Source organism: Oryzias latipes, chromosome 18 (genome assembly GCF_002234675.1).
Source record: "Oryzias latipes chromosome 18, ASM223467v1".
Lineage (NCBI taxonomy): Eukaryota > Metazoa > Chordata > Actinopteri > Beloniformes > Adrianichthyidae > Oryzias > Oryzias latipes.
This window is the reverse complement of record NC_019876.2, coordinates 28756620-28782110: the sequence shown is the minus strand read 5'-3', so window position 1 is coordinate 28782110 and position 25491 is coordinate 28756620. Positions and strand designations below refer to the sequence as shown.

Here is a 25491-nt window from a genome sequence, read left to right as displayed (position 1 = left end):
TCGTCTCAATGGGCTTCATACCATAAACATGAAATCCTAAAGAACATAAAGTCAAAGCATTCAATAGGAAATTGCTAAACTGAACTAAATAGACTAAACTAGCATCTCTGCCCTTTGACCCTCCTTCTCTGGGAGGAAAAACTCCTAAAAAAAACAGATTCTGGAAAAAACGAAGAAACCTCAGGGGTGTCCACATGAAGGAGGGATCCTCCCCCAGGACGGACAGGCGATTCTTAGAGAATAATTAGCTTATCTAACTCTAAAACTACATGGGCTTCATCCAGATATAGTGGGGGGACAACTGGGGGCACCATACAAGCCGGAGGCAGGATCCACAACCAGGTGGATGGCACTGCACCACACAGAGGCATGGAGAACTAAATGATAAATAAATGATCAAGAATAGACGAGAGGAAAAGAAAAAAATACACGCCCATTTTCTGAGCTGCTTTTTTGTGTGTAAACTCTCAATTTGACTGGTGGGACACCTGATAGAGAAAGCTTCTTGGAAGGAGATTTTATGGCACAATGAGGACGTTAGCCTTTGGTACACTAAATAAGTTACTCACAAAGTATGTCGCTAACAAAGGTCTTTTCTTATCTCCGGCACCGTCATGCTGGTCATGGTGTAACTTGTTAAAGGCTGCAGGTAAAGTTTTAGTGGGATTAAATTCATCATGTGATGTGTGCATTTGCAGGATCTGTACATTTTGAGAAACTATTGTGTGGATGTTTGGAATTTTTGATAAATAATCTTAAATTTTAAAGTAAAAAAAAAAAAACCTTTAAAAATACTTTTAAGCTTTACAAAGAACAGAAAAAAAATTCAATCGTTGGTCATTTTCCTCTACTAGTAGCTAATAACACATAATACTTGACAGGATGAGTTAAAGGTTCATAGAGACATCAAAGCATGCTTTACATGTCTTAAAAGCAAATCTCCCTTCATTTAGCAGTGGGATCTGTTTTATGTGGTTCTGAATGTCTTTCTGCCTCATGCAGTCATTGTGGGTTTATAAGATGCAGTAAAACAAATGTACTTTTTTTAATCAAAAAGTTGGTCAAATTGAAGTTTCTGCTTGGAGACAAAAACATGAATCTAAAATTCTTGGTGAACGACCTCACTAAAGCCAATGCTGACAGTTCATTGGCTTCTTAGGTTCTTCTATTATCAGACACGGTTGTGTTTTTTCATGTACCCTACATGTACGACGGAAGTCTGTTAACATGTACAAACACTATGAACTTTATTGAACTAGCTGAGAGTTAATACATGAAAATTTATGCTAATTTAAATAATTCTAGATCATTTTCCATCCGCAGACATAAGTTGTTGAAGCTGCACGATAAACAAATCTAAAAGGACAAAAGATTCTTTCATTCAAATTTCAAACACGGCCTGCACAGTGATTGAAAAGTTCAATTAAATTACAGTTCATTAAATTAGTAGTAAAATCAAATATCTGCTAATAAAGTTCATAAGTTTTATACATAATGAATGATGATGCAGAATAAAAAGATGGCCGTTAAGCTTTCTAAGGAATCTGAAGCTGCCGTCCTCTCATCCTCAGGCAAAGACCACAGCGATACATGAGGTCTTGATGTGGGTTTGAGTTCCAGAGTGAATAAAAACCCAGAGATGAAGTTTCTTTGGTCAAAGCAGGCAAGTTAGAAGGTTCAATGACACTAAGAGCTGGTGAAGAAAACCACCACATATGGAGGTCTAGTATGGATGGTATTGAAGGTTTAGTTCACATGTAGACATAATATTTCAGTGAGCAGTGAGTCTTTTCTTAAGTCTGCCACAGAACGACTTTAGAAATGTTTCCTGTGAGTCTTTCACCCAGACTCGTCTATTCCAGTCTTTTTTTTCTTTTTGTCACCCTTAGTAAAGTCAAAATCTGTCAAACGTTTAGACCAATCCCGGTCCTGAGGATGTACCACCCTGTCCGGTCATTACCTGGATAAGGGGTGTTAGAGCATTAATAGAGCTATTAATCAGTATTAATCAATCAGTCTGCTGAAAAGCAGCTGTAATAGAAAATCGAGAATTTGCTTTTGGTCCTCCTGACACGTCCTGTGTGCGGACCGAGTTTCGGCGATACACAGGCTGCCATTAACTTCCAACAAATTCCCTGCACCGCCGCTGCTCACCACTGAACTATCACAGCTCAGTTCTTTACGGTAGAAATGACCATTTGACCTCTGCCGCCATACGAGGTGCCAACAGACCACCCAAGCACACCTCCGCACGTGGGAACCAAACCTATGACCTTCCAAAAGGAGGTTGACCACTGTACCTCTGCCCTTTCGATGGACACAAGTACGAAACGGTGAACCAGGAGAATTCTGACCAATCAGAGACTCGTATTTGGTGGTGACGTCTGCATGACGTCCCTTTTAATTCACGGAAGTGCTAACCGTTTCAAAATTGATCATGGAAGAGAAATGAGTGATTGCGGTTTGGAATTCTATGACACCAAGTCTTTCATAGCTCAGAATAGAGCTTTGACCTTTCACACCAAGCCTCTTCCAACTAGCTGTACTAGCACGTGCTGGAGATGCGCTAGCAAACAGTAGAAAAAGAAAGAAGCCCCTCCCTGCTGGTCCAGTGTGAACACGTTCAAAATCCAGCCCGTAGCGAATTCTTAAACATGAATCACATGCGTTTTCTGAGTTTGTCTTTCTTCAAATCGTGGTGACTGAGGAGCAAACGCATCACAGCTTGTGGGTGTGACACAGAAGCTACAACGGGCGGGGCCTCACGCTCCCTGCTCCGCCCCTTTCTGATCATCCACCTGCAGACAAATGGATCCATTTACGACTTTGTTTTCCTGGTCTGAGCTGGAATCTGGATCAGAACTGTACGGCTGGACAGCTCTAGTATTGATCGCCATTTTTGTTGGGCTGGGGTTGTGAGGGGCTGTAAGCTAGTGGGATGGCGTGTAAACAAAGGGACGATGGGAAATGACAGCAGGTTTACACCGTGCCAATAGTCCCACCCACAGTTTAGAGAGTCAGTCTTTGGGATGTTGTCCTTTTGAAGTTTGGAGAGGTTTTATAACATTTAAATTCAAACCTGATCTGCACCGATCCATTTTGACGGGGATAAAAGCATAAATGAATTCTTTTCCTCAATATCTGAAGAGAAAAAAAAAGATCTCCCTCAAGCGATGTTTTTACCTAAATAGAAGCAGATAAAAACGTCTTTATCTGTGAAGGTTCTGATTTGGGAGGTTCTTCCTGATGCAAAAGAAACTTCAACTGAAAGCCTGATTTTGTGGATGAAACACATGTTTTGGTTTGAAATGTTGTTTTAAATAAGGAAATTAATACAAGATTACAAAATGACTAAAGCTTGTTTGAACTGAAAACATTATATATCATATTTAGTGAGTAAATGCAAGGAATTTTTAAAATTTTCTGAATATTGTTTTAATCAAATCAATGCACTGTAGTGCATCAGCGTGTTGTTTCTGTAGAACATTGAATCCAGAAGAGGCTGCACGCGCTCTTTCGGCTTCTCCCATCAGGGGTCGCCACAGCGAACAAGTCGCATGGTAAACTTGGCAATGTTTTACGCCGGATGCCCTTCCTGACGCAACCTTCTCAAACCGGGCTTGGAACCGGCACAGGGGTAGAGAAGGGAACTGAATCCAGAAGAGGCTCTTTTATTCAAACGTTTGTTGTTCAGCCTCAGGAAAGCTGTTAGGAAGGGCTTCAGAGACTTGTATCTTCTGGGCCGCCCCTTAGCATTGATGTGTGTGCTGTGGTGCAGGGACCGGACCGTCTGAGGCAGAGGTCCACCACTGGGCTCTGCTGGAGGGGAACATCTCCACCGAGGTGAGCCTGAGCGTCCTGGACGTCCTGGCTCTCTTCACCCAGTGCTACAAAGTAAACCCACAAACTGGAACCGACTCCAGCACCTTCACCTTTGTTCCTGCCGCAGTGAAACCAAACGTGCATGTTTGTGTGTGTGTGTGTGTGTGAGTCAGACCCAGCTGCTGGACAGCGACGGCCACAACCCGCTGATGAAGAAGGTGTTTGATGTTTACTTGACTTTTCTCAAAGTCGGCCAGTCGGAAGCAGCCATCAGACACGTCTTTGCCGCGCTGCGCGCCTTCATCAACAAGGTGGGTGTGTGCGGTCGTGCAGACTTAGGGGGGGGGGGGGGGGGGGGGGGGTTAAGCAGGAAATCTTAGATTGGGGGTTTTAAAGTCCCTCTCTGATCATCTTTTCATCTATCATAATAGCGTTCCTGGTGGTCTTTCATTGATGGTTATTCCGTTTTTAGTCAAAAATACCCCCCAAAAAACATGTCATTTTCTAGGACATTGTTTCTGAGGAGTTGGTGGAACCCCGCCCCCCTTCCCGACACCCATGGCTGAGAGTTCTCTGTATACATGCTTTTTCCACTAGCTTAGAGCCCCCAACCTAACATTTAAAGGTCACAAATGAGTTCACCGTTTGAAACAAAGAAAAACTCAGACGTGTAATACTTTGACCTGAATTTTCTTGAAATATGTCCTCCAACAACCAGAACATGTTAAAAACACCAAAAACATGCTTTTTATCTTTAAAAAAACCCAAAATGCTGTGTTCATGAAGGCTTTTCCAGTTGAACACGACCGGTTTAACTGGAAACAGTCTCTCTTTTTCAGGACTTTGCACCAAAACTGGTCATTCGGAGTTAGGCATGATGTCTCTGTGACTCAACTATTCATTCACAAAAGAAGTTGCAACATGACTTTATATCAGCAAACGAACCCAGGCAGTTCCCAGAGGAAGAGCACTCAGTTTTTTCTTTTTCCAAGCTGGGTAATAGATGGCATCAAAACATCAGTATCGAGTGGTTTTGTGATGAATCAGCAGCTCTGACAGGGATTGTAGTGCTATAGATGTAGGAACTAGTAAAAGAAACGTGTTTCCTATTCATCTTTGAGGGAAGTAACAAGCAGGCTAGCGTGTTTTCGTCTCACGCACGTTGCGTTCGTCACAGTTTCCCTCAACTGTTGCCGCTCCTTCCATGTAATTTCACGCTAAAGTATTCAGCCCGGCGTGCAGCGGCATGCTGGAGAGACGGCGCTCTGACGCGTTGACCCTTTCCCTGCCAGCTCGTCCTCCTCCCTTCACATCCAAACACAACTTTACTGTGTGACCCTCACTGTGGCGTTTTTAGCCGCTGTGTAGGACTCTGTGTGACGGCAGAAACAAATGACATGTAAATACCCGCCGAGTTGGGCGCTCGAGACTCCACGGGAGAGAAGCAGTCGCCTGTTAACTGCTGACTCTGGTTGACTGCAGACGGAGGATGCAAATGCACGGACTGTAGTACTATTGTCAATACTGTTGGACGCATTCACAGTGGGGTTGCAGCTGTTTATTGCAGATGCACGCCTGCGTTCTCCACAGCTCCACTTATTTCCTCTTGTCAGTTGCTGTAATTGCTCAACTAATTCCTTGAGCATCCAGACGCAGCAAGCCAACAAGTCAGGTGACCTACTCAAGAGTTTTCCTCATGCCGGTGCTGACGGGGAGAGCCCACGACACAAAAAACAGTTGTAATGAGACTTAAAGAAAAGAACGGCCGTCAAAAGAAGACGGAAGGAAGGTGCGACAGAGTTTATAACTCCTAAAATACCCCAAAAAAATTCTGTGGGATTTTCTTAAACCCTGCTTTTTATTTCATTTTTGCTTTTTTTCCTGTCATTTTTATTTATTTCTTTAATCTTAGAGCATCCTTTCTAAATAAGTTGTCATGGAGGTAGCTCTGAAAGCGTTTGTCCAGAACGTCCAGTTGCATTGAGTCATGTCATGCAGGAGAAGATGTTCTATTTTCACAAAGTCCAACGGTGTGAAAGACGGAAGAAAGGAGGAGGTTCTTCTCAAAGGGCAGTTCACAGTGAGACTGTTGGTCTTTTTAATCACCATACAGAGAAATTCAGTTGTCACTTAAATAACAGATAACAAAATAATGAAGGCATAGACAAGTTAGTCAAAAAGTTCACCTAAAATGCAAGCAAATCAAATCAAATCCAATGATCAAATGAAAGAAGATCCGCTGTCAGCAGCACCCGTTAAAAGACTCTCTGACCCTCCCAGTTCTGATGATTCTTTCACTTCGTGTCCAAACTTTTGGTCTGTACTGTATATATATTAAAAAAAACACTATTTAGAAAAAATATATTTGTTTTTTTGTGAGGGTTCATAAAATTGCATGTTAATAAATCAGAAATACTTTATTTAACCCACATGTGGGAAATTTTTTTGTTACCGTAGCAGTAAAAGAAGAATAGTGGACATCAGAGAAAATAGAATATAAAAAACAAAAGAATGTAACATGAATGTAAACAAATAAGGTTGTATAATTTAAAGAGCTATTTACAGACAGAACCAGCAAAGATATGCAAAAATGTGCAAAAGCTTTCTGCTACGCTGTGAATTATTGTTACGGTGTTAATGGATTTGGTAGGAAGGATTTCCGGTATCGGACAGTTTTGAGCTGAAGGGAACTGAAGGGAAAAACAACTACCAGGGTAAAATGTCAAACAATTTAGTTGAAAATTATTTCTGAAAACTAACTTAACTTTTATCACAACTTTTAGAAAAAACAGCAATCAATCTGTCTGTCTGTCTGCAAATAAGGCAGAAAAAAATTACTTACAAAATGCATTTATTGGTTTTACATAACAATACATAAAATTGACCTATGTAGGTGATCTGCTTAACAAAATAAGAAAAACTATTAGCTGCCAGGAACCAAAAACTGGATAATTAACACTGGTCTGAAAAAAACATTTTACAGTTTTTCTCTTTTATCGTTCATATAGTAATTTGTTGACAGACCATGTCATACCAACATAGAAAAAAAACACTGCAAACAGTAACACAAAGGGAAAAAAAGATAGGACAATATTCTGTACAACAGTACAGGCAGTGCAGTAGGAATTGGTGTGGTCTTCCTACACCTCTTGTCGTTCCTGTATGTTAGACCACAAATTCTCATCCACATCACAGTGAATATCCTCTCTTGCAATGCAGTGAAATATGTTTGACACATGACAACTTGGTCAACCATTTTGCAGTTAATGACTTAGACGATGAACTAATGACTAGGTGTTTTGAGGAGTAAGACTATTGCAGAGTGAACCATATAATACATTTTAATCAACATGACATAAACAATTGATAATGTAGCAAAGAACAGAGAATTGTAGATAATCATTTGCATGGATGTACCAAAGCAATTGGAACTTGTTCAAAGAAGTGAGAAACTGCTTATATGATGTGCACAAGTGACATCATGATGTGAAGATTGAACAAATAGTTTTGGGAATTTCATTCTGATCTGAGAATTGTACTGTTCCAGGAGAGTGTAAGGAGATGGGGGGGGGTCCTCACCTCTGGCCTGGCGTCTGCATTAGCCATATGTTGACATGCTAACTGTCCGTCACCTAACAGCGTCTCAGAGGAAACTCACGGCTAACATTACTTCCACCTCAACGCAAAGTTAATACAGTGGCGACCTGGGGGTTAGCCCCGCCTACAGCCGTACCGAAGCGGATCGGTTCAACTGTATTGTACGGTATTTGGGGTGGGGTTTGCTCTTATGTTTCAGTTTTGTTGTAACCTTCTGTTTGCGGCTCCTCGTCTACTGTTTTTTTTCCTTCCAGTGACTTTTCCGTCTTAGCTGTCATTGTAATGACTACACCTGTGTCCAATTATGTCATGCCTCCACCTGTTTGTATAATCTGTGTGTTTCCCCCTACTTGTTGCGAGATCGTTTTGTGTTTCCTCTTGAGTCTCGCGAGCATCCAGCCTTGGTTTTTCATTCAGTGCTGAATTTAAAGACTTTATCTAAACTTCCTGCATTTGAGTCCGCAACAGGATCCTGACAAAAACCTGTTGTTGGCCTCAAAAGTACCTCAAAGCCTTATGAAGTCGATGTCTGTGTCCTGCCAGTTCCCGCCGGCGCTCTTCAAGGGCCGCGTGACGCTGTGCGAGGCTTTGTGCTGCGAGGTGCTGAAGTGCTGCGTCTCCAAGCTGAGCTCGCTGAGGGCGGAGGCCGCCGCGCTGCTCTACCTGCTCATGAGGAACAACTTCGAGTTCACCAAGAGGAAGACCTTCCTGCGCACCCACCTGCAGGTACGGGGAAGACCGCCTCCTCGGCTCTGGCAGACAGAAAACGGCGTTCTCCGACGGGCGAAGAGAAGCTGCAGGTTGATCCGCAGAATGTCCTTCTTCCCCTCAGATCATCATCGCAGTGAGTCAGCTGATCTCCGACGTGGCGCTGACGGGCAGTTCCCGCTTCCAGGAGTCCCTCTCCATCATCAACAACTTTGCAAACAGTGACAAGACCATGAAGGTAGAGAAATGTGAAAAGCAAGCACTCACACACGTTTGAACATTAAACGTCTTCATTGAAGCTCATTCCCTTCCGTCAGAGTCAGCCCTCGTTTATTTTTAGGTAGTACAGAATAGTTCAGAAACTCTGATCTCTGTAAAAGTCAGAGCTGCAGAAAACAAAAGCAGTTCAGTTTATGATTCATTTCATGTCGTTCAAAAATATAAAAGTTAGATGAGAAGCTTTGAAATGTGAGCTGTATTTGCTAAAGTCCGTGTCCCACAGCTGCTACGTCCAATTACTGCATATAACACGGATGTAAACTGGTCATGAATCTACATGGAAAAAGTGAGAAAGGTTGTGGTCTTTAGGTGAAATTTTCGTATGTAAGACTCACATTTGTGTATCTCACAAAAATCACACACAATTGTGTAAGATTTACATAATGATTGTGTACAAATTACGTAAAATACGCATAAACTGTGTAATTCTCAACTGATCAAAAACTTTGAACCGAATTCACGTAAAGACCTGTTGGCTGAAACCCTCGATGGACATCTGAGCACATCTGAACACAAGAAACACGTATGAATGACGTAGATCACGCATGGATCAGAGAAGACTGACATTTCATACGTGTTAAATGCACAAAGTGTATGTCTCGGCAGTCCACAGGCTTCCCCTCAGAGGTGAAAGGTCTGACCAAGCGGATCCGGACGGTTCTGATGGCCACGGCGCAGATGAGGGAGCACGAGAGAGACCCCGAGATGCTGCTGGACCTGCAGTACAGCCTGGCCCGCTCCTACGCCAGCACACCTGAGCTCAGGCGCACCTGGCTGGACAGCATGGCCAGAGCACACCTGAAGAACGGAGATCTGTCTGAGGTGTGACTGTCACCTTTCACTTTTATGCTCCTCCTTTAACCACAGGTGGAAGAAGTGCATTCTGGTCCGGCCTGTCTGTCTTGTTTTTCTTTAATTCATTTATTGCAAGAAGAAGAAGATTTATTAATCATGAAGGAAATGAAAAAGCGGCCAGCAGCTTGCATTCATCACATAAACAAAAAAAGCCATAAAAACCATGAATATTAAAATCTATTTGTTAAAAATAGTAAAATATGTAATAAATCCATAAAATATTAAATTGTAAATTAAAATCTACTACAATGTACGGTGGCCGATAGGTGCAAGACCCTTTTACATTATTAAGAAACAACCAACAACAAATCCCAGTACAAACTAACATATCACCAAGCGTCTCGGAACAAATTACAAAGTCCTGAAACACAAAAGCAAAATACCGAATCACACAAAACAATCACGGTACAAATGAATAAATCCAGATAGACAACAACCAAAGCAGAGTTACGGCTTCTAACAGGAAGAGAACGTCCTGAATCCCGGAAGTGACGTAATATTAAAGGTTTTTTCAAACGTATTTATTACTGTTTTTTCTTTATGTGGACATTTTTAAGTATCATAATTTCCGGGCTATAGAGCGCACCTGATGACAAGCCGCACCCACCCAAGTTGAGGAGGATAAGTCACTTCTTACATGTACAAGCCGCACCTGTATATAAGCCGCATGTTGAAAGGATCAGGTAGGACCTCACTGATTACCCTGACCCTAACACTGTGCGACCATGATCGGTCTCAGAGTGAGAGGAGTAACCAGTAGTTTAGCCTATTTATTTGAACACACACTCATCTGCCAAACGGCATGGATGTCACTTCTGCTCACAGCTCCCTCAGTCATGGTGGGGAACTTAACACCCATGATTCCCCACTTCCCATGAGTCTTAGGGGTTTAAGGCGGGGCTAACCCCCGGGTCGCCACACTGTGTTGTAGATTGAGCATGTTTATGTGCTGGAAACGCGTGCGTGTTTAAGAAGGTGCAGGGAGCTGCAGCGGCAGCAATATGGTAGCAACAGAGCTGGTTAAAAAAACATACCAGTAAAAGAGAGCAGCAGTGGCTTATAAGCACCCGCCTCTGTGCCAGAAGTTTTCTTCCACTACTGTGACACACTGTAACACAGCGCTAACAGGGCTGGTTTAAAAAACATGGATGTAAAAGTCACTGAGAGCTTTCTTCATCTTCCTCCTGTGCACTGAAACCATGGAAGTCTTCCTCCTCAGTGTGGGATTGGAATAGCGTCAGACATTCTTCACCGCACTCTCTTAGTCTCTCCTTGGTTGTAGTTGTCAGTGTCATTCTGAGGTAAATTCCCTCCTGAGCTTGCTCTGTCCTCTCTGTCACGCAGCAGACCAGCTTTTCCAAACCCGTTGGTGATTTTTTCACACTGCTTTTAACAATTGCTTTTAACTTGAAAGCTGCGTCATATTGTAGCGGCAATCACGTGCACGTTGGGTCTTATGGCACCAAAGGATTGTGGGATGTGGCTGAGCATGGGTGTTTCTTTTTGTTGCACCATGACTGAGGGGTCTAAGAGCAGAAGTGACGTCCATGCTGTTTGGCTGCTTGTGGGTGTGTCTAAATAAACGGGTTTGATGCTGAAAATAGAATTATGCATTCAGCCTCCCCTCTGAGGCTGCTTGAGCGCTCCTGGCGGCTGCCAAATAAATGTATGAATTAGCCGCATCATCGAAGAAGCTGCAGGGTCGAAAGCAAATGACAAAATTAGCGGCTTATAGTCCGGAAAATATGGTACATGAGTCAGTCCAAAAACATTTTTTAAATTGTATTACTACACTAAAAATTACAAAAATGTGTAGCAAGGTAAAGTTTTTGCATCCCCTCGGGTATTCAGGGTATTATTCCCTTTTTCTTAACGTTAAGAAAAGCAAGTATCTGCTAACAGAAGGGAATACCCTTAGTACCGGAAGGGATGCAAAAACTTTACCTTGCTAAACATTGTTGTAATGTTTATTGTAGTAATACAATTAAAAAAAAGCTTTTGGACTGTTTCGTGCATTCATAATGCACGAAACACGTAAAAAAACAATATAAATATCATTTGTACTGGGATTTGTTGTTGTATCTTAAATGTAAGCGTGTCTTGCACCTCTCGGCCACCGTAAGAATGAAACCATAAAAAGATAAAAATTCAATGAGGTTCTGAACTTTTGAGAACCTCTTAAAGCATCTGCACAGATAAGTAGACTGATTGCTCACTAAATTATTTATGGGTTGCGCCCATATGTTAACAATGTCTGTCCCTGTCAATAAGGGGGAGCGATGCTGACTGTGAAGTTAGTCACACTGTTTGATAAGGAGGCACTTTGACAGTCCAAACCCAGACTGTCTCCGCTTTTTGCAGCTTGTTAAAAGCTTTACTCTAACAGGAAAGACTGTATTCCAGAACGCTGAATCACAGTCAAACATTTACTTTGACATTCTTAGTGTTTTGAAAAGTCTCATTTCATTTTATGATCCAAAGAAAAAAAGGGAAAGCTGAGAAGGACCTGTCAGGTGTCTGACCAGCGGTCCCGCTCAGCCTCATCTAAAGGTGCACATTAGCGTGCGTGGACGCTAACCCAGGTTTCTGTGTGTCTGCAGGCTGCCATGTGTCACGTGCACGTGGCTGCACTCATCGCAGAATACCTGCACAGGAAGAGTAAGTCTGAACACATTTATTCTTCGAGAGTTTCGAGACTGCTGTGGGACTTCATCCTCTTCAAAGACCGTCTTTATCGCCACATGCAAAGCAGATCTGTCATGCTGCCCTTTATGTCACTGAGAACGTTTCACCGCACGTCTGTCGCCTATGGCTGCGTCGCACAGCCGCTCCCCACATTTTCTGCATTTTCCACATATGGAATGTTGGTCTACTTCATTCAGAATTGATTGATTGATTGGTTTTTATTTCAAGCACTGTAGTCAAAGCAATGAAGAATTCTCACGGATTTATCAAACTGGTGACAGAAATGATGAAATGCATGGATTAAAAAAAAAGCAGAAAGAAAAATTTAATGCACATTTTTTGCTCCATTTAATTTAGTGATCATTAACTAAAAACATGATTTATAGTTGGAAGAGTAATAAACGTTATTTGCGTTCGCCGATGTGCTCAGATGTCCGTCCAGGGTTTTTACTTGAATTCAGTTCTAGTCGGTTGAGGGTTATTTAGTTTATGCGTATTTTATGTAGTTTATACACAATTATTACGTCAATCTTACTCAATTGTGTGTAATTTTTGCTAGATACATACACAAATGTGTGTCTTTCCAGGAGCGTTCCTCGTTTGTCTAACAGACTTTTCATGCATAAACCACTGATGTGTAACTTTTAGATCACGTATACGGCGCACAGATCACGTTCAGATGACATCATTGATGCATGAATCACTGATGAATTACAGATAAACATCACAATAATCACACGCTTCATGTTCTACGTTGGTTTACGTGTTCTTAGCGTGTTTATTCCTACTTCTTCTGTGGTTTTAACGTGGTTCATTCCTGATACATCTGTGAACATTTAACCTAAAGACCACAACTTTCTCACTTTCTCCACGTAGATTCACGTCTGACCACTTTACATCCGTGTAATATGCGCACAGTATTGTGTAATACACACTAAACGTACGTAGTGGCTGTAAGACACGGGCTTTAGCAACTACAGCTCACATTTGGAAGATTCTCATCTAACTTTTATATTTTTGAACAACATGAAAATGAAGATAAACTGAACTGCTTTTATTTTGAAGGGCGTTTTCTTTGATCCAATGTCCGTAGAGTCTGTGCGACACGGACTTTAGGGACACCGTTGCAGTGTTGTTCAAATCAACGTGGTCTGGGTGGGAATCGTAATCCCGTCGGCTTCGTGTGTGTCTTTCGTCAGAGTTGTTCCCCAGCGGTCTGTCAGCTTTTAAGAAGGTCACCGTCAACATCGACGAAGAGGCCGCCATGAAGGAAGACGTGGGCATGCAGGACGTTTACTACACCGAGGTGTGGCATAGCTGCTGTTTTTTCTGTCACAAACACAAGAAGTCAATTCAGCGCGGCAGCTTTGTTCGGTCTCTGCTAACTGAAGGCGGGCGCTTGTCCGTGCAGGAGGTGCTGGTGGAGCACCTGGAGGTGTGCGTCGATGCTCTGTGGAAGGCGGAGCGCTACGAGCTCATCACTCACATCGCCAAGCTCCTCGTTCCCGTCTACGAGAGGCGTCATGAATACGAGGTAACCAGGACTCCTCCTGCAACCCCCCCCCCCCCCCCCCCCCTTTCAGCCTAACTGCTGCCTCTACCTGCCCAACCAGTTCTGGGTCATGTGGCTGTGAAACCTTAGTCTCTCCTCTCTCCAAGGCAGTGTCTGAGCACAAGGGGACCCCCCCTCCCCCTCAGGAGTTGTGGGACAATCAAAAGTCGCTGTGGGGGGGGGGGGGGGGGGGTGTCTCGTTGTCGCTTTGACAAACGCAGCTGATGACGAAAAGAAAGCAGTTTATCCAGGGATGACCCCCCCACAGATAACGTCAGCAGAAGCGCTCACAGTCAAAAGACGACAGAGAAAAGTGAAAAAGCTTTCATCTGTTTAAGCCCCCCCCCACTCACAGTAGCATGGGGATGTCAGTCGGCACGTCTCCGTGTTTATCTTGATGGAGAACCGGTTTTCGTTTTGTTGTTCTGATTTCAAGTCTCCTGCTTTCACGGCCTGCTGTTTTCCATCGTGGTTGATTAAACACGATAAACGTCTGCAGTCATGTTGATGGCGTTCTTGCTACAGCTGATAGGAGCATCATCGCTGAGTTTGAGTCCATTAATAGACGTAAACACTTTCAGCTGTTGCTCCCCTGCAGCTTCAGGGCAACAGCCTCCTTTAAAGACCCCTCCAATGAAAATGGCCATGATGGAGCTTAAAACTGCATTCCTGAGTATTTCTTTATTCAAATTGGTGTAAATCTGTTAGAAAAGATTACATTTAAGTAGAAAGTACACTGGGCGGGGCCACAAGCTCCCTGCTCCGCCCCTTTCTGATCAGATCCATGAACGTCTTTGTTTTCCTGGTCTGAGCTGGAATCTGGATCAGAACTGGACGGATGGATGGATCTGATGTTGATTTTTCGTGCACCGCTAACGTTAGCTTGGAGGTAAGGGGGCTGTAAGCTAGCAGGAGGGCACATAAACAGAGAGCTCTCATTTATGGATGACAGGAAGAGAAGGCGGGGTCACTCTGTACCAACAGTCCCGCCCACAACTCAGAGGTGGACCTCTGATGAACTCCTGCCGCTCTGCAGAAACTAGGTCCTAGAAAACGACACAGGATTTTGGATGTTGTCTAGAAACGGCATCATCATCGTCGTTAAAAGACGGCTGGGAACGCTTTGAAAATAGATCAGAAGAGGATGGAAGTGGTGATTGGATGACTCAGTTTGACTCATTATCCTCAACAACAGCTTTCTGCTCTTCTTAAGCCTCTCAGAGTTAACTAGATCCATATATATGATCTTAACTTTGATACACAAAAGAACGATTTTTAAAAAACGGATTATGAGATATTTTCACAGCTTATCTTTTAGTAAGACGGCTTGATCTTTGAGGCTCCGCCTTTCTTTGCCTGGAGGTACCGCCCATTTTATGACATCAACCTGAGCAGCTTGTCTGCGTTTCTCCCATGAAAACAAACAACATCCAAACGTTCACAAAAAAAGGGTTTACATGTTGTGCGTTGAAAATGAAAGCGTTTAGCCGATCACCGCTAGCTCCATGGAGAAAGTGGGCGTGTCTGTTAGCCTGGGGGCGGAGCTGGCAGTGCAGACTCTTCCTGGAAGGGGCTGTTCCTCACTTTGTGATGTCACAATGTGAGAGTCGACACGTTTATGTTAATTGGGAGGGGCTGGTGCTCAGAGAGCAGGTTGTTAGAGAAATACTCAGATCGAAATACCGCAGAAATTAACAATATAAAACGTTTAAAAGCTCAAGAAAGTTGATTTTGCAGGATTGAGGCCCTTTCACAATTAATAAAAACCACGTGCCATGAGGTAGTCTGACTAAGAACGGAACAAGCTGGAAAGAGTTTCTGCAGCGAGCGGATGCTTGTTATGTTTTACCTGAACCCGATCTTTGCTTATCTTTTGTGTTGTTGTGTTGAAGCTCAGTCACACAAAGCTGCAAACGCACGTCTGTTTTTGCAGAAACTAAGTCGCCTGTACGAGACTCTGCACAGAGCGTACAACAAGATCATGGAGGTGATTCAGTCCGGCCGCAGAATGCTGGGGACCTTCTTCCGGGTGGCGTTTTATGGTCAGGTGAGGACAAACACACCTGTGGAGCTGCTGGCTGTGGAAATGTACATCTGTTGTTGTGGTTGCATCTGTATTTCTGTGAGTCCATGGAGTAAAACATAAAATAAAAAAAGTTTGGTTTTTGTCAAAGAAAAGGGAAAGTTTGGGAACTTTTTGAAAATGTGACCTCTTGAGCAGGGCTTCTTCGAGGAAGAGGACGGGAAGGAGTACATTTACAAAGAACCGAAACTCACCGGCCTGTCGGAAATCTCGCAGCGCCTGCTGATGCTCTACGGGGAAAAGTTTGGCCCGGAAAGCGTCAAGATAATCCAGGATTCAAACAAGGTGAGCTCGGACCGCTGCAGCCAAAGGCCCTTTTAGAAAGAGTGTGTTTGTGCGGAAAACCTCACATTAAAAAGATCAGCGTGCGCTGCATCCGGCGCTCCTCCTGACGCCTGGTGTTGCTCTTCTGACCGTCTGCTCCGGCTCCCCACAGGTGAATCCCAAAGAGCTGGACTCCAGGTTTGCGTACATCCAGGTGACGTTCGTGAAGCCTTTCTTCGAGGAGAAGGAGGAGCCCGAGAAAAAGACGGATTTCGAGAAGAACCACAACATCAAGCACTTTGTGTTTGAGACGCCGTACACGCTGTCGGGGAAGAAGCACGGCGGCGTGGAGGAGCAGTGCAAGAGGAGGACGGTGCTGCTGAGTACGTGAGAGGAGGAGAGAAACGGCTCTGTTCCATCTCTTTTTTTCACTCTTTCTTCTCTGTTCTGCCTCCAAAGGCTGCGTGGCTTTTTATTCCACCCAAAGCTTCAGTAAACATTAACCTGACGGCTTCATTTGACCAAAAGACGACTGTCTGCAGACCTCAGAGACGCTCTCTCCTCTCATGAATCCCCTTCAGCTTCCATCCAGGAGTCCTGGCTAGGAGGAAACAATCAATTACATTTACAATAAAAATTCAAAACAAAATAAAATAAATTAAAAAATGAGAGTTTATGTAAAACAGGAAGAGTTAAAAGTGACTTTCTCTTCCGTTCGCAGCCTGGATTTAAAACTATTCAGAGGAATGAGTTCTTTTCACGTCCAGCTTTTTTTTGTAGAGTGTTCCATGTAGGGGGGGGGGGCAGAAAAGCCTTTTTTCCCCCCAGGTCAGATGGAACGGCGAGCAACAGACGGTCACTGGAACGGCGTCCGTATGATTCTACAGTGGCATGTTTGATCTTCTGCCTCAAAATGCCCAAATAAAGGCGTGACTGATGAACGAGAAACGCTTTCACGGAAAAAAGCAAAACCAATCTCATGATCTCACCTGGAATCTCACCTGGAATTTGGGTCGAGCTCCTGTCGTTCACGCTGCAGGAAGTAGTTCCTCGTCACCTATTGACTTCATGCACATTCCCTTCAGTTTTTGGTTTAAATATTTCTAGAATCAGATCATTTGTGCTTCTTTTTAGCAGCATGTAAGTTTTAGTTTTTTCACCTCTCAGCTGCAGTGGTTCAGAATGGGGATAAAAAAAATAACAACAGAGAAGCAGCAGATTTGGCAGAGAAATACTCCAGACAGACACAACTTTTCTGCAGAGCACACGAGAAGTCAACAAAAAGAAATATGCACAGAGTTTATGTTGTGTGCTGAGGATGCGACGTTTTCCTGTCACGGCCTGGAACGACCCCTCTGGGCTGCACGTCTTTTAAGTCTAAAAGCAGCGCTGGCTTCACGCGGCTCTCTTCCTTCCAGCTTCCAGCAGTTTCCCCTACGTCAAGAAGCGGGTGGAGGTGGTGGGGGAGAAGCAGGCGGAGCTAAAGCCGGTGGACGTGGCCATAGACGAGATGAAGGCGCGCACGGCCGAGCTGACCAAGCTGTGCTCCAGCCTGGAGGTGGACATGATTCAGCTGCAGCTCAAGCTGCAGGGCTGCGTGTCCGTGCAGGTAAAGGTTGACCGACCCTCCTAAGCTCCGCCCCCCTGCTGAGTTACAGATCCTCCTTTGCGTTTGTCACATTTTCCAAAGTGTGTCTGTCTTCATCCAAACATGGCATTCCAGGCTGTAAACAAGCTTCACTCGTGTTGATTTTATCTTGGACGCCGACACGCAAGTTTGTTTGGAGGCTGAGAGAGAACACAAAACTAGCTCCATATTGAGGCTAAGAGGAGAAAATACAGATTATTTCTGATGAACTCCTGCCACTCTGCAGAAACTATGTCTTAGAAAACGACGCAGGATTTTAGATGTTGTCAGAAAACAGCACAACTAATGCGAGTTTTTTATTTTTTTGGATTTGGATGTGGTGCAGCGCCTTGTCATGGTAATGTGACAAGGCGCCGCACCACTGCTGCAGTCCAGATTCATCGATATAAAGTTATATATCTATGCTGATGATCACGATGTGTTGAATAGAGCATCAGTTCAGAGAGGAAGTTCTCCTCTCACCGCTTGTTTTTGTCCAGATGATGAAGCTAAAGGTGGTTTTAAAGAAGCAGTGAAACAGACGATTTAAGATAGGTGACCGGAACTTCCTTTTGGGGCGTTCGGTTATAACTGTGCGTTATCACTTTTTAAATGCACAACCAGCAGCCAATCAGAATCGAGTATTCACCCGGACCGTGGTATAAATGCAATTATTAGGTAAATCTTTTACAATTGAACCGGTTAGTTCAAAAGGGGCCAAGTCTACAATTTTTTCAAAATAGAGATATTATATGTTCTATGGTCTTCAGAAGAAAAGCTTTCTGATTATGTGCAAAAAAGTCCCAAGTCTGTTGTAATGTATTGACTATGCTTGACATTTAAAATGCATTGATGCAAATTCCTGGACTTGGGCATCTCTTGCATGGGTTTAGCTTTATCCCATAGATGGCAGCACTAGTTATCCAATATGGCAGCGCCCCTGTTTAATTCAAGAAGGGCCCAAGTCCAGAGACTTTAGTTTGCTAGTCCTCTGAAATGATAAAAGTGAGGTTCTTCATATTATAGCATTTGTAAGCTATGAACTGGAGCTAAATCTGGGTAAAGTATGAATCATTTGGTGTAGCCTCCCTTTAAGCTATGCAATTACAATCATTTCCTGGAAAAACAAACCTCTTGGACTTGGGCGCCTTTTGAACAAACCCATTCAATTGTGTGTGATTTTTGTGAGAAACACAAATGTGTATGTTTCCAGGAGCGTTCCACGTTTGTCTAACAGACTTTTCATGCATAAACCACTGATGTGTAACTTTTAGATCACGTATACGGCGCACAGATCACGTTCAGATGACATCATTGATGCATGAATCACTGATGAATTACAGATAAACATCACAATAATCACACGGTTCATGTTCTACGTTGGTTTACGTGTTCTTAGCGTGTTCATACCTGATACATCTGTGAACATTTCACCTAAAGACCGCAACTTTTCTGACTTTTTCCACGTAGATTCACGGATGACCACTTTACATCCGTGTAATATGCACAAAGCGTACGTAGTGGCTGTGGGACACGACTTTAACATGTAAACTACACACATTCTAGTTGTGTTGTTGAGATCGATGTCAACAATCTTTGAAGCTCTGAGTCTTCTTTTTTTTTTAGCTCAATTAGAAAGAAAACCTGCGATGAATGAATCCTCATCACAACATCATTTGTTTCCATTCTGTAGAAAGTGTTAGTCTTTGCTTTATTGCACTAAAAGCATGCTAGTAATGGCTCTAATGGTTTTCAGAAAAGTCTGCGATAAATCATATTTTCTAGAATGCAGTGCTGTAACTCAAAGCCTCCGTATGGATGAGTTAGACGTTGCAGCGTGGTTGCAGGCTGTAGCAGCAGAGCGCCTGGAGCCAGGAAGCCCCTGTGTTATTTAGCCATGGCTCCAGTGTCTTTGCAACAGCCTCAGACATGTTCCTCTGCAGGTGAACGCAGGCCCCATGGCCTACGCAAGGGCATTCCTGGATGACAATAAGACCAACCAGTTTGGAAGTAAGAAAGTGAAAGAGCTCAGGGATGTCTTCAGGTACGTTTTTTAACTCAAGAAAGATCCCCATGGTGGGTTTTTGACCTCACAGACCTTTATTCTCTCTTCTTTTTAATAAAAATGCAGGCGTTTCGTGGAGGCGTGCAGCATAGCCCTGGACATCAATGAGCGCCTCATCAAGGAGGATCAGTTTGAGTACCACGAGGGGCTCAAGTCCAACTTTAAAGAGATGGTGAAGGAGCTGTCAGACATTATCCATGAACAGGTAAACCTACCTGCCTGCCTGCCCAACCCTAACCCAGAAAGAATGACTTTCACTTTGACACTCCCTCCAGCTTGAATTTGGTTCTAGCTTGGATTTCTGTCCTTGTTCTGACCTCTGCATGCATTTTCTGATTGTTCTAAAGACCAAAAGGTGGATCAACCAAAGTTCCTTTGAGAACTTTTAAACTTCTAGACTGAAAATGGGGGGTTTATTTAAAAAAAAAGTGAAAATGAAGGTGGAGCTGTTGTGTAAGAGCTTGACAGACTCACCTGTAGGGCCTGCTGTTAGCAACTGTTGGCGCCGGGGGGGTTGAGATCTGCATTTCTGTTAGGAGCTGATGTGACAGTGGGGTTCAACCCTCAAGCCTGGAGCAGAAGAGTTAATTCACTGTAACTGTTGACTGGGAGGATTATCCTTCTGACACCAAAACAAACATGTTTCTTTAGAGTTTAGAGGTTTTCATTTAAGTCAACTCGACCAGCTGTGATATAACTGCTGTGCAAAGGGGAGAAAATTGTACTTCAGTAAAAAAATAAAAATAAAAAAAGGGTTCGTTGAGGGAAATCTGTATTCTAAAAATATATAAACCGTTTAGATCAGATAAACTTTAATCTTCTTTAATCTTCTTTGGGTGAAAAACGGGCAAAGCTGTTGAAGCCGCAAACACAAACAAGGTCATCGAACCTTTTTCTTAGTGCTAGTTCTGTTCACGTGACACGTGCACGCTCCTGGGTCATAAGTGTGTGTAGTATAATGTACTGACACATTTACCACACGCACAACAGTGGTACGTTCCATTTTCATGACGTCCCCTTGAGGTGGTACGAGCCTGGAGAGAACTCCAAGACGCACCTGAGCTCCTCTAAAGGTGCGGCTGCTCCTCCCTACGACCCTCCACTAACCTGGGGGCGGCCGTGGTGAGGTGGTAGGGTGGTCGACCTCCGATTGGAAGATTGCAGGCTCGATTCCCGCCCTGCCCGCCCATGTGTCAAAGTGTTCTTGGTGTTTGGCCTAAGACCGTGAAGCGCCTTGGACCATTCACCCAGAAACCTGCAGCACCTGTACAGGTCAGCCCCCGTATGGGTACATGTCAGCTTCACAACATAAACCATCAACGTGCAAAATTAAGGGAGGGCGCCAAAACAAAATTACATTTTTACCGATTTTAAAGCTGCATTTGTGAGCTGCCTCCTTCCTGCGGCTGCAGGAGCTGCTCAGGGGCATCGGCGCTCTCATGCAGCGGGTGGGAGCTGGGGTGCAGTATCGGTGACCCCTTAAAGAACACCCACCACCTCCACAGATTCCAGGGGGCAGCCCAGGATAGGGCAGGGGGGGTCAGGGGAAGCCTGTCACGGCAGGCGGCTGTGGACTTAAAGACCATCAGCGTTGTGTGGTTCATGAAAGTGAGCATCCGTCGTCCCTGTCCGGGCTGCAGGAGGGCGGGGGGCCGCACTGAAAGTGTGGGGGCAAACCGCCGCCTCAGTGAAACCGTTTCCTTATTCTCACCAAACGCTGATCTAAAGTGGCCCACAGACGGCGTTTTCAGCGCATTTATGGTGTTTGGTGGGAGCGTCACTCCTGCAGGCATGACCTCACTCCTCACGGAGGCGGCTGCCTTCGCCCATCTTTCCGCCGTTCTCCGTGGTGCGGCGGCGGCCTAACGAGGATCGCCGCTCATGATCAGACGTTGAGTGATTCGTGATTGCAGCAGGAAACACTGTAACCATTAAAAACTGCATTTCCTCTCAGCTAGATGAGCGAGTCCCTCCCTTTTCTGGACGACTGCACGTGTCCACACGTGAAATCCAGATCCTCATTTGTCCGTCTGCTCAACCTTTCAAAATAAAATGTCCTGATTGACCTTTACCTAAACAGATATTCCTCATCTTTAGTGACGTCTTTGTGACAAAAAAAAAAAGTCTTGAAAAGCTTTTAATCCGTCTTTTCAAAATATTCTTGAAACTTAATATTTTGGAAAACCTCCATTATTGGTTCACCTGTTGGATTTCAAAATAAATGTTAATAAATATTTAAATATAATATATAAAATAGGATAAATAGAAGGAGGGTCAATACTAAATTAAAGCTATTGCCCCTAAAATGAGTGAATAATCAAAACTCCCTTTGGTCATTTGATGTCCACATTTTATTCTGAAGGAAAGTTGAGATTTTAAAATGTCTTCATTGACATTTTTGTAAAATTTTCTAAAAGTTAACTGGGATTGACAGGATTGTATTCATAAAGTTAAACTAAATCATTAGTGTCCCCATTATAATCATAAATCGTGATGAAATGATTTATTCTTCTTTGCACTTTTTGGTCTCCCAGGTTTTGAAGTGGTGTGAAAAAAAAGACTCATATGAGTCTAAAAACACGTGAAAGCTCAAATACGTTTGGGCAAAATGAGCAACGTTTCCTGCAAAAAGCCAGACACAGAAACGAGGAGGCAAAAGGAAAACCCTCCAACAAGCATGGTGTCTGTGTGCAGAGCTGTCCTTTGTGTTTATGTCGCTTTGCTGAAGCACAACAACAACATTGTGTGTTTGTGTTGCCCTCAAATGCTGTGGAACTAACCAAGCCCTCTCTTTTCTCCAAAATGCTGTCCTGTAGCTTTAAGGAGGAACAGGTAATGGGATCTTCAGTTGTGCCACTTTTGCTAAAAGAATTCAAGTTTTTTGTTTTTTTTTCACGAGCTCGACCCAGAAACTTGATCGCTAAATGTACTCGGCATCAGTGCCAAGAAAAACGGTGGATGCTGGTTTATCCGTGTGTAAACCACAGCAGATAATGGAAAGTGGTGCAGAAATAAAACGCTTCGATCTAAAACAGGTTTGTAAAAACAACGTTTGTTTCAGAAGCTCAGCAAACATTTGGCGGCTGACGATTTGCTGGTTGACTTTCAGGTTCCTGCTAGACTGGAATCTTCCATCGGTGATGATGTCCAACAAAAATCCATGTCAACATTTTCCTCTTTCACGCTTGCTTCACAAGCCAAACCCCCCCCCCCACAGAGCATCTCCCCTCAGAGTGGGACCACTCCCACCTTTGGGAGGCCCCGACATAATGTGGAGGACGCAGGCTGGATGAATGTTTGACTGGCAGGCGTCAAGAGACTGACCAGCCTTTCAACACCACCTGGTTGCAGACGACATCATTGGCCAGATCCGAACACAGGGGTGGGGCAGCCCAAGAAGGGGGGGCAAACAATTTAATCTGGAATAAATTACATTGATAATCCTTAATGTTTTATTTTACCAAATAGATGGTGCAATTGGCACTAAAATGAGAGCAAATGGGGTCACCAAACCTGTGGTTGTCGCCCCCCCCCCTGCAGTGAGGTGCAGACACAGTCGTATTCAACCATTTGGCGGTTTAACCCCACCCCCCAATCCAACCCCTTAATGCTGACCGGGAAGGCTTTTTTAGTCTTTGGTAAGACTCAACGGTGGATTTGAACCCACAGCCTTCCAGTCTCAGGGTGGACACTCCCCCACAAGGCCACTGATTTGGCCTTGGTTGCAATTTGAAACATTTACCTTTAGGTATTAAATTGAAGTGGCACAGGATCTGAAATCGCGCCGTGAGCTCGTTGAGTCTCCCTCCTGTTGCTGTATATTTTTGTTATGATCCAAACATTTGTTGTTTCAACTTTGGAAAACCTGTAATTCATTCAAAAAAGATGTGATTAGGAGCAAAAGTCCTCAGCAAAGAGCAGGTCTGCCTTAAAAAAACTTCCGTTGCGTTCAACAGTTTCATGCTTTATTTGGAGAACTATAATTCGCTTGAGTAGTTTGGATTATTTTATTCTTAACTTCAGAACCAATAAATCAAAATTTAAGGCGTTAAAAAACCCCAAAGCGCCTAAAGTTCAGTCTATTCTGCTTCCGGTCGATGATGTCGGCGCCGTCTGTCGTCTGCAGCCAGGTCCTCCTCCAGCCTTTTGGCGGCACAAACGTGCTGCGTAGTTCATCGTGAGACTTTGCAGCTGTAAACACCGACGTCTGCGTTGGTGTCTGCGCTGCAGCTGCGGCTGCCTGCTCTGAACTAGCGTAACCATCGCCTGTGTCAGATGTAGGGACGCTCTCCTTCTGTGTGAATGGACCCTCAGAGGTTCCCGTAGCCCCACAGCCGCTCGCTGTCTTCATGGTTTTTCTTCTGCTCTGCATGCAGATCTTCCAGGAGGACATGATGCGCTCGCTGCTGCAGAACTCTCTCCACGTGTTTCGTGCCATCAGTGGGACGTCCACCGACCGGAGCTGACCTCTCCCGCCTCCCATCTTCGCCGTCCGTCGCCATCGCCTTGTAGGGACATAAATCCGGCGTCTGTGTCTGCAGAAACTCTGAAGGCGTTGCAGCATGAATATCTAAAGCATGCATCAGAGAAGCCGTGTCATGAGAATGTGTTGCAGCAGCACGGACTGATCGTGTGCATGTCAGGCCAGGGTTCTGCCAGGAAGTGACGCACTTTGTCTTGTTCAGCAGTTACCTTCCAACGAAAGTCCCTTCCTGCCCCCTCCCAGCTTTTTTCAGACAAAACTCTCGGCTCTTTGTGCCAGGCCGGCATTGGAAAAAAAGAACAAAAAAACACCCAAAACCGGTTCTGTTCTAGCACGCCCCCCCAGACGAACCCGAGTCGATCTGCGTGGCAGATTGCTGCTATCTAAAGACGGCGAATTCCTGCAAACGTCTAGATAAGGTAGATAAGTCACGTTAGAGCGGCGCTGGGCGAGCGCGTCAGGCCTCCTGTGCCGCTGCAGAGCGCCAGAGAGCAGAGCTCATTCTGAAGAGTTTCATGGATGAAGTCATCATTTCAGAGGGAATCAGTCATGTCAAAGCAGAAAAATGACCCCAGATCCAGGCTGCTCGCCATCCTCAGGTCTGATCCCAGCGGTCGGACGGCGGCCGGAGCGTGCCGCCCCTCTGGGTTTCAAACCAGTGCCTTCGTGCTCTGCCTCCTGATCCACTTCCTCTGCCTCAAAACAACGACTTATGCTGGTAAAACAAGTATTTCCCAAGTGCTACACTGAAAAAAAAGCAGATCAGTATTCAACTATGTGGAGTTTTCTGCTGGGATGGATGATACTAAATGAATGTATGTATATCTGGAGGTTTTTTTTGAATCCCTGCTCAGATCAAAACTCCACTTTGCAGAGATTTTTTTGTTTTTGCAGTGATGACAGAGGTGCAGCTATCCGTCAGATTTACTTTGTAAAGCCGTTTTTTTCCCAATAAAATCTCTCAAAAATCTGTTTGTGCGTGCTCCTTAATCCTGAAGAAGACGTTTGGACTTTCCGCGTCAGATCTTGAAGTCCTGAAGAGAGCCGGCGGATGCAGTGAACGGCCCCTCTGACCGGTTCCACATGCACCCTTTTTGTCTGGTCTCAGTTTCTCAAGAGCTCTCAGGCGGCTGTTTAGCCTTGCAGGAACATGTCAAACCACACCAATGTCTGGTTTCACTTCACTTTGTTTTTCATGGGGGGTGGGGGGCACCAGCCACAAAGTTTCTGTCCCCTCAGAGGGAACATGGGCTCCTCTTCAGGGGATCAGAGATGAAGATGAGCCAAAAGGAGACATACCGCAGGGATCGGAAATGTGACCTTTGGCCGCCTTGTGACGAATGCCGTACATTCCAGGCGTCAGGTGTTCAGAGTTCACCTGTGAGAGCTGCTGGAGCCACGCCTGCCAGAGCTGGAAGGAAGCCAGTCTGTTTCCTCCCAGTCAACAGAAAACGTCTGAATTTGGGCTCCA

General features: G+C 44.4%; 1 protein-coding gene across 5 annotated transcripts in view; it reads left to right on the top strand.

Moving 5' to 3' along the window:
- The window catches only part of LOC101175686 (dedicator of cytokinesis protein 11), an 85445-nt gene extending 60455 nt beyond the window's left edge, over positions 1 to 24990 (top strand). For 4 of the 5 annotated variants that reach the window (XM_023965826.1, XM_023965825.1, XM_023965824.1 and 1 more), the window contains 15 exons: positions 3779 to 3894; positions 3996 to 4133; positions 7963 to 8145; positions 8252 to 8365; positions 9013 to 9228; positions 11862 to 11919; positions 13146 to 13252; positions 13358 to 13480; positions 15432 to 15545; positions 15720 to 15866; positions 16018 to 16228; positions 17264 to 17454; positions 19416 to 19516; positions 19604 to 19742; positions 23914 to 24990. In XM_023965826.1, coding sequence (XP_023821594.1) covers positions 3779 to 3894; positions 3996 to 4133; positions 7963 to 8145; positions 8252 to 8365; positions 9013 to 9228; positions 11862 to 11919; positions 13146 to 13252; positions 13358 to 13480; positions 15432 to 15545; positions 15720 to 15866; positions 16018 to 16228; positions 17264 to 17454; positions 19416 to 19516; positions 19604 to 19742; positions 23914 to 24003 — 2048 coding nt within the window. In that variant the 3' untranslated portion in view covers positions 24004 to 24990. Of the gene's footprint in view, positions 1 to 3778; positions 3895 to 3995; positions 4134 to 7962; positions 8146 to 8251; positions 8366 to 9012; positions 9229 to 11861; positions 11920 to 13145; positions 13253 to 13357; positions 13481 to 15431; positions 15546 to 15719; positions 15867 to 16017; positions 16229 to 17263; positions 17455 to 19415; positions 19517 to 19603; positions 19743 to 22353; positions 22370 to 23913 lie in introns of all 5 variants that reach the window. The other variant, XM_023965827.1, reaches the window with a different exon arrangement.
- The last annotated feature ends 501 nt before the right edge of the window (positions 24991 to 25491 follow it).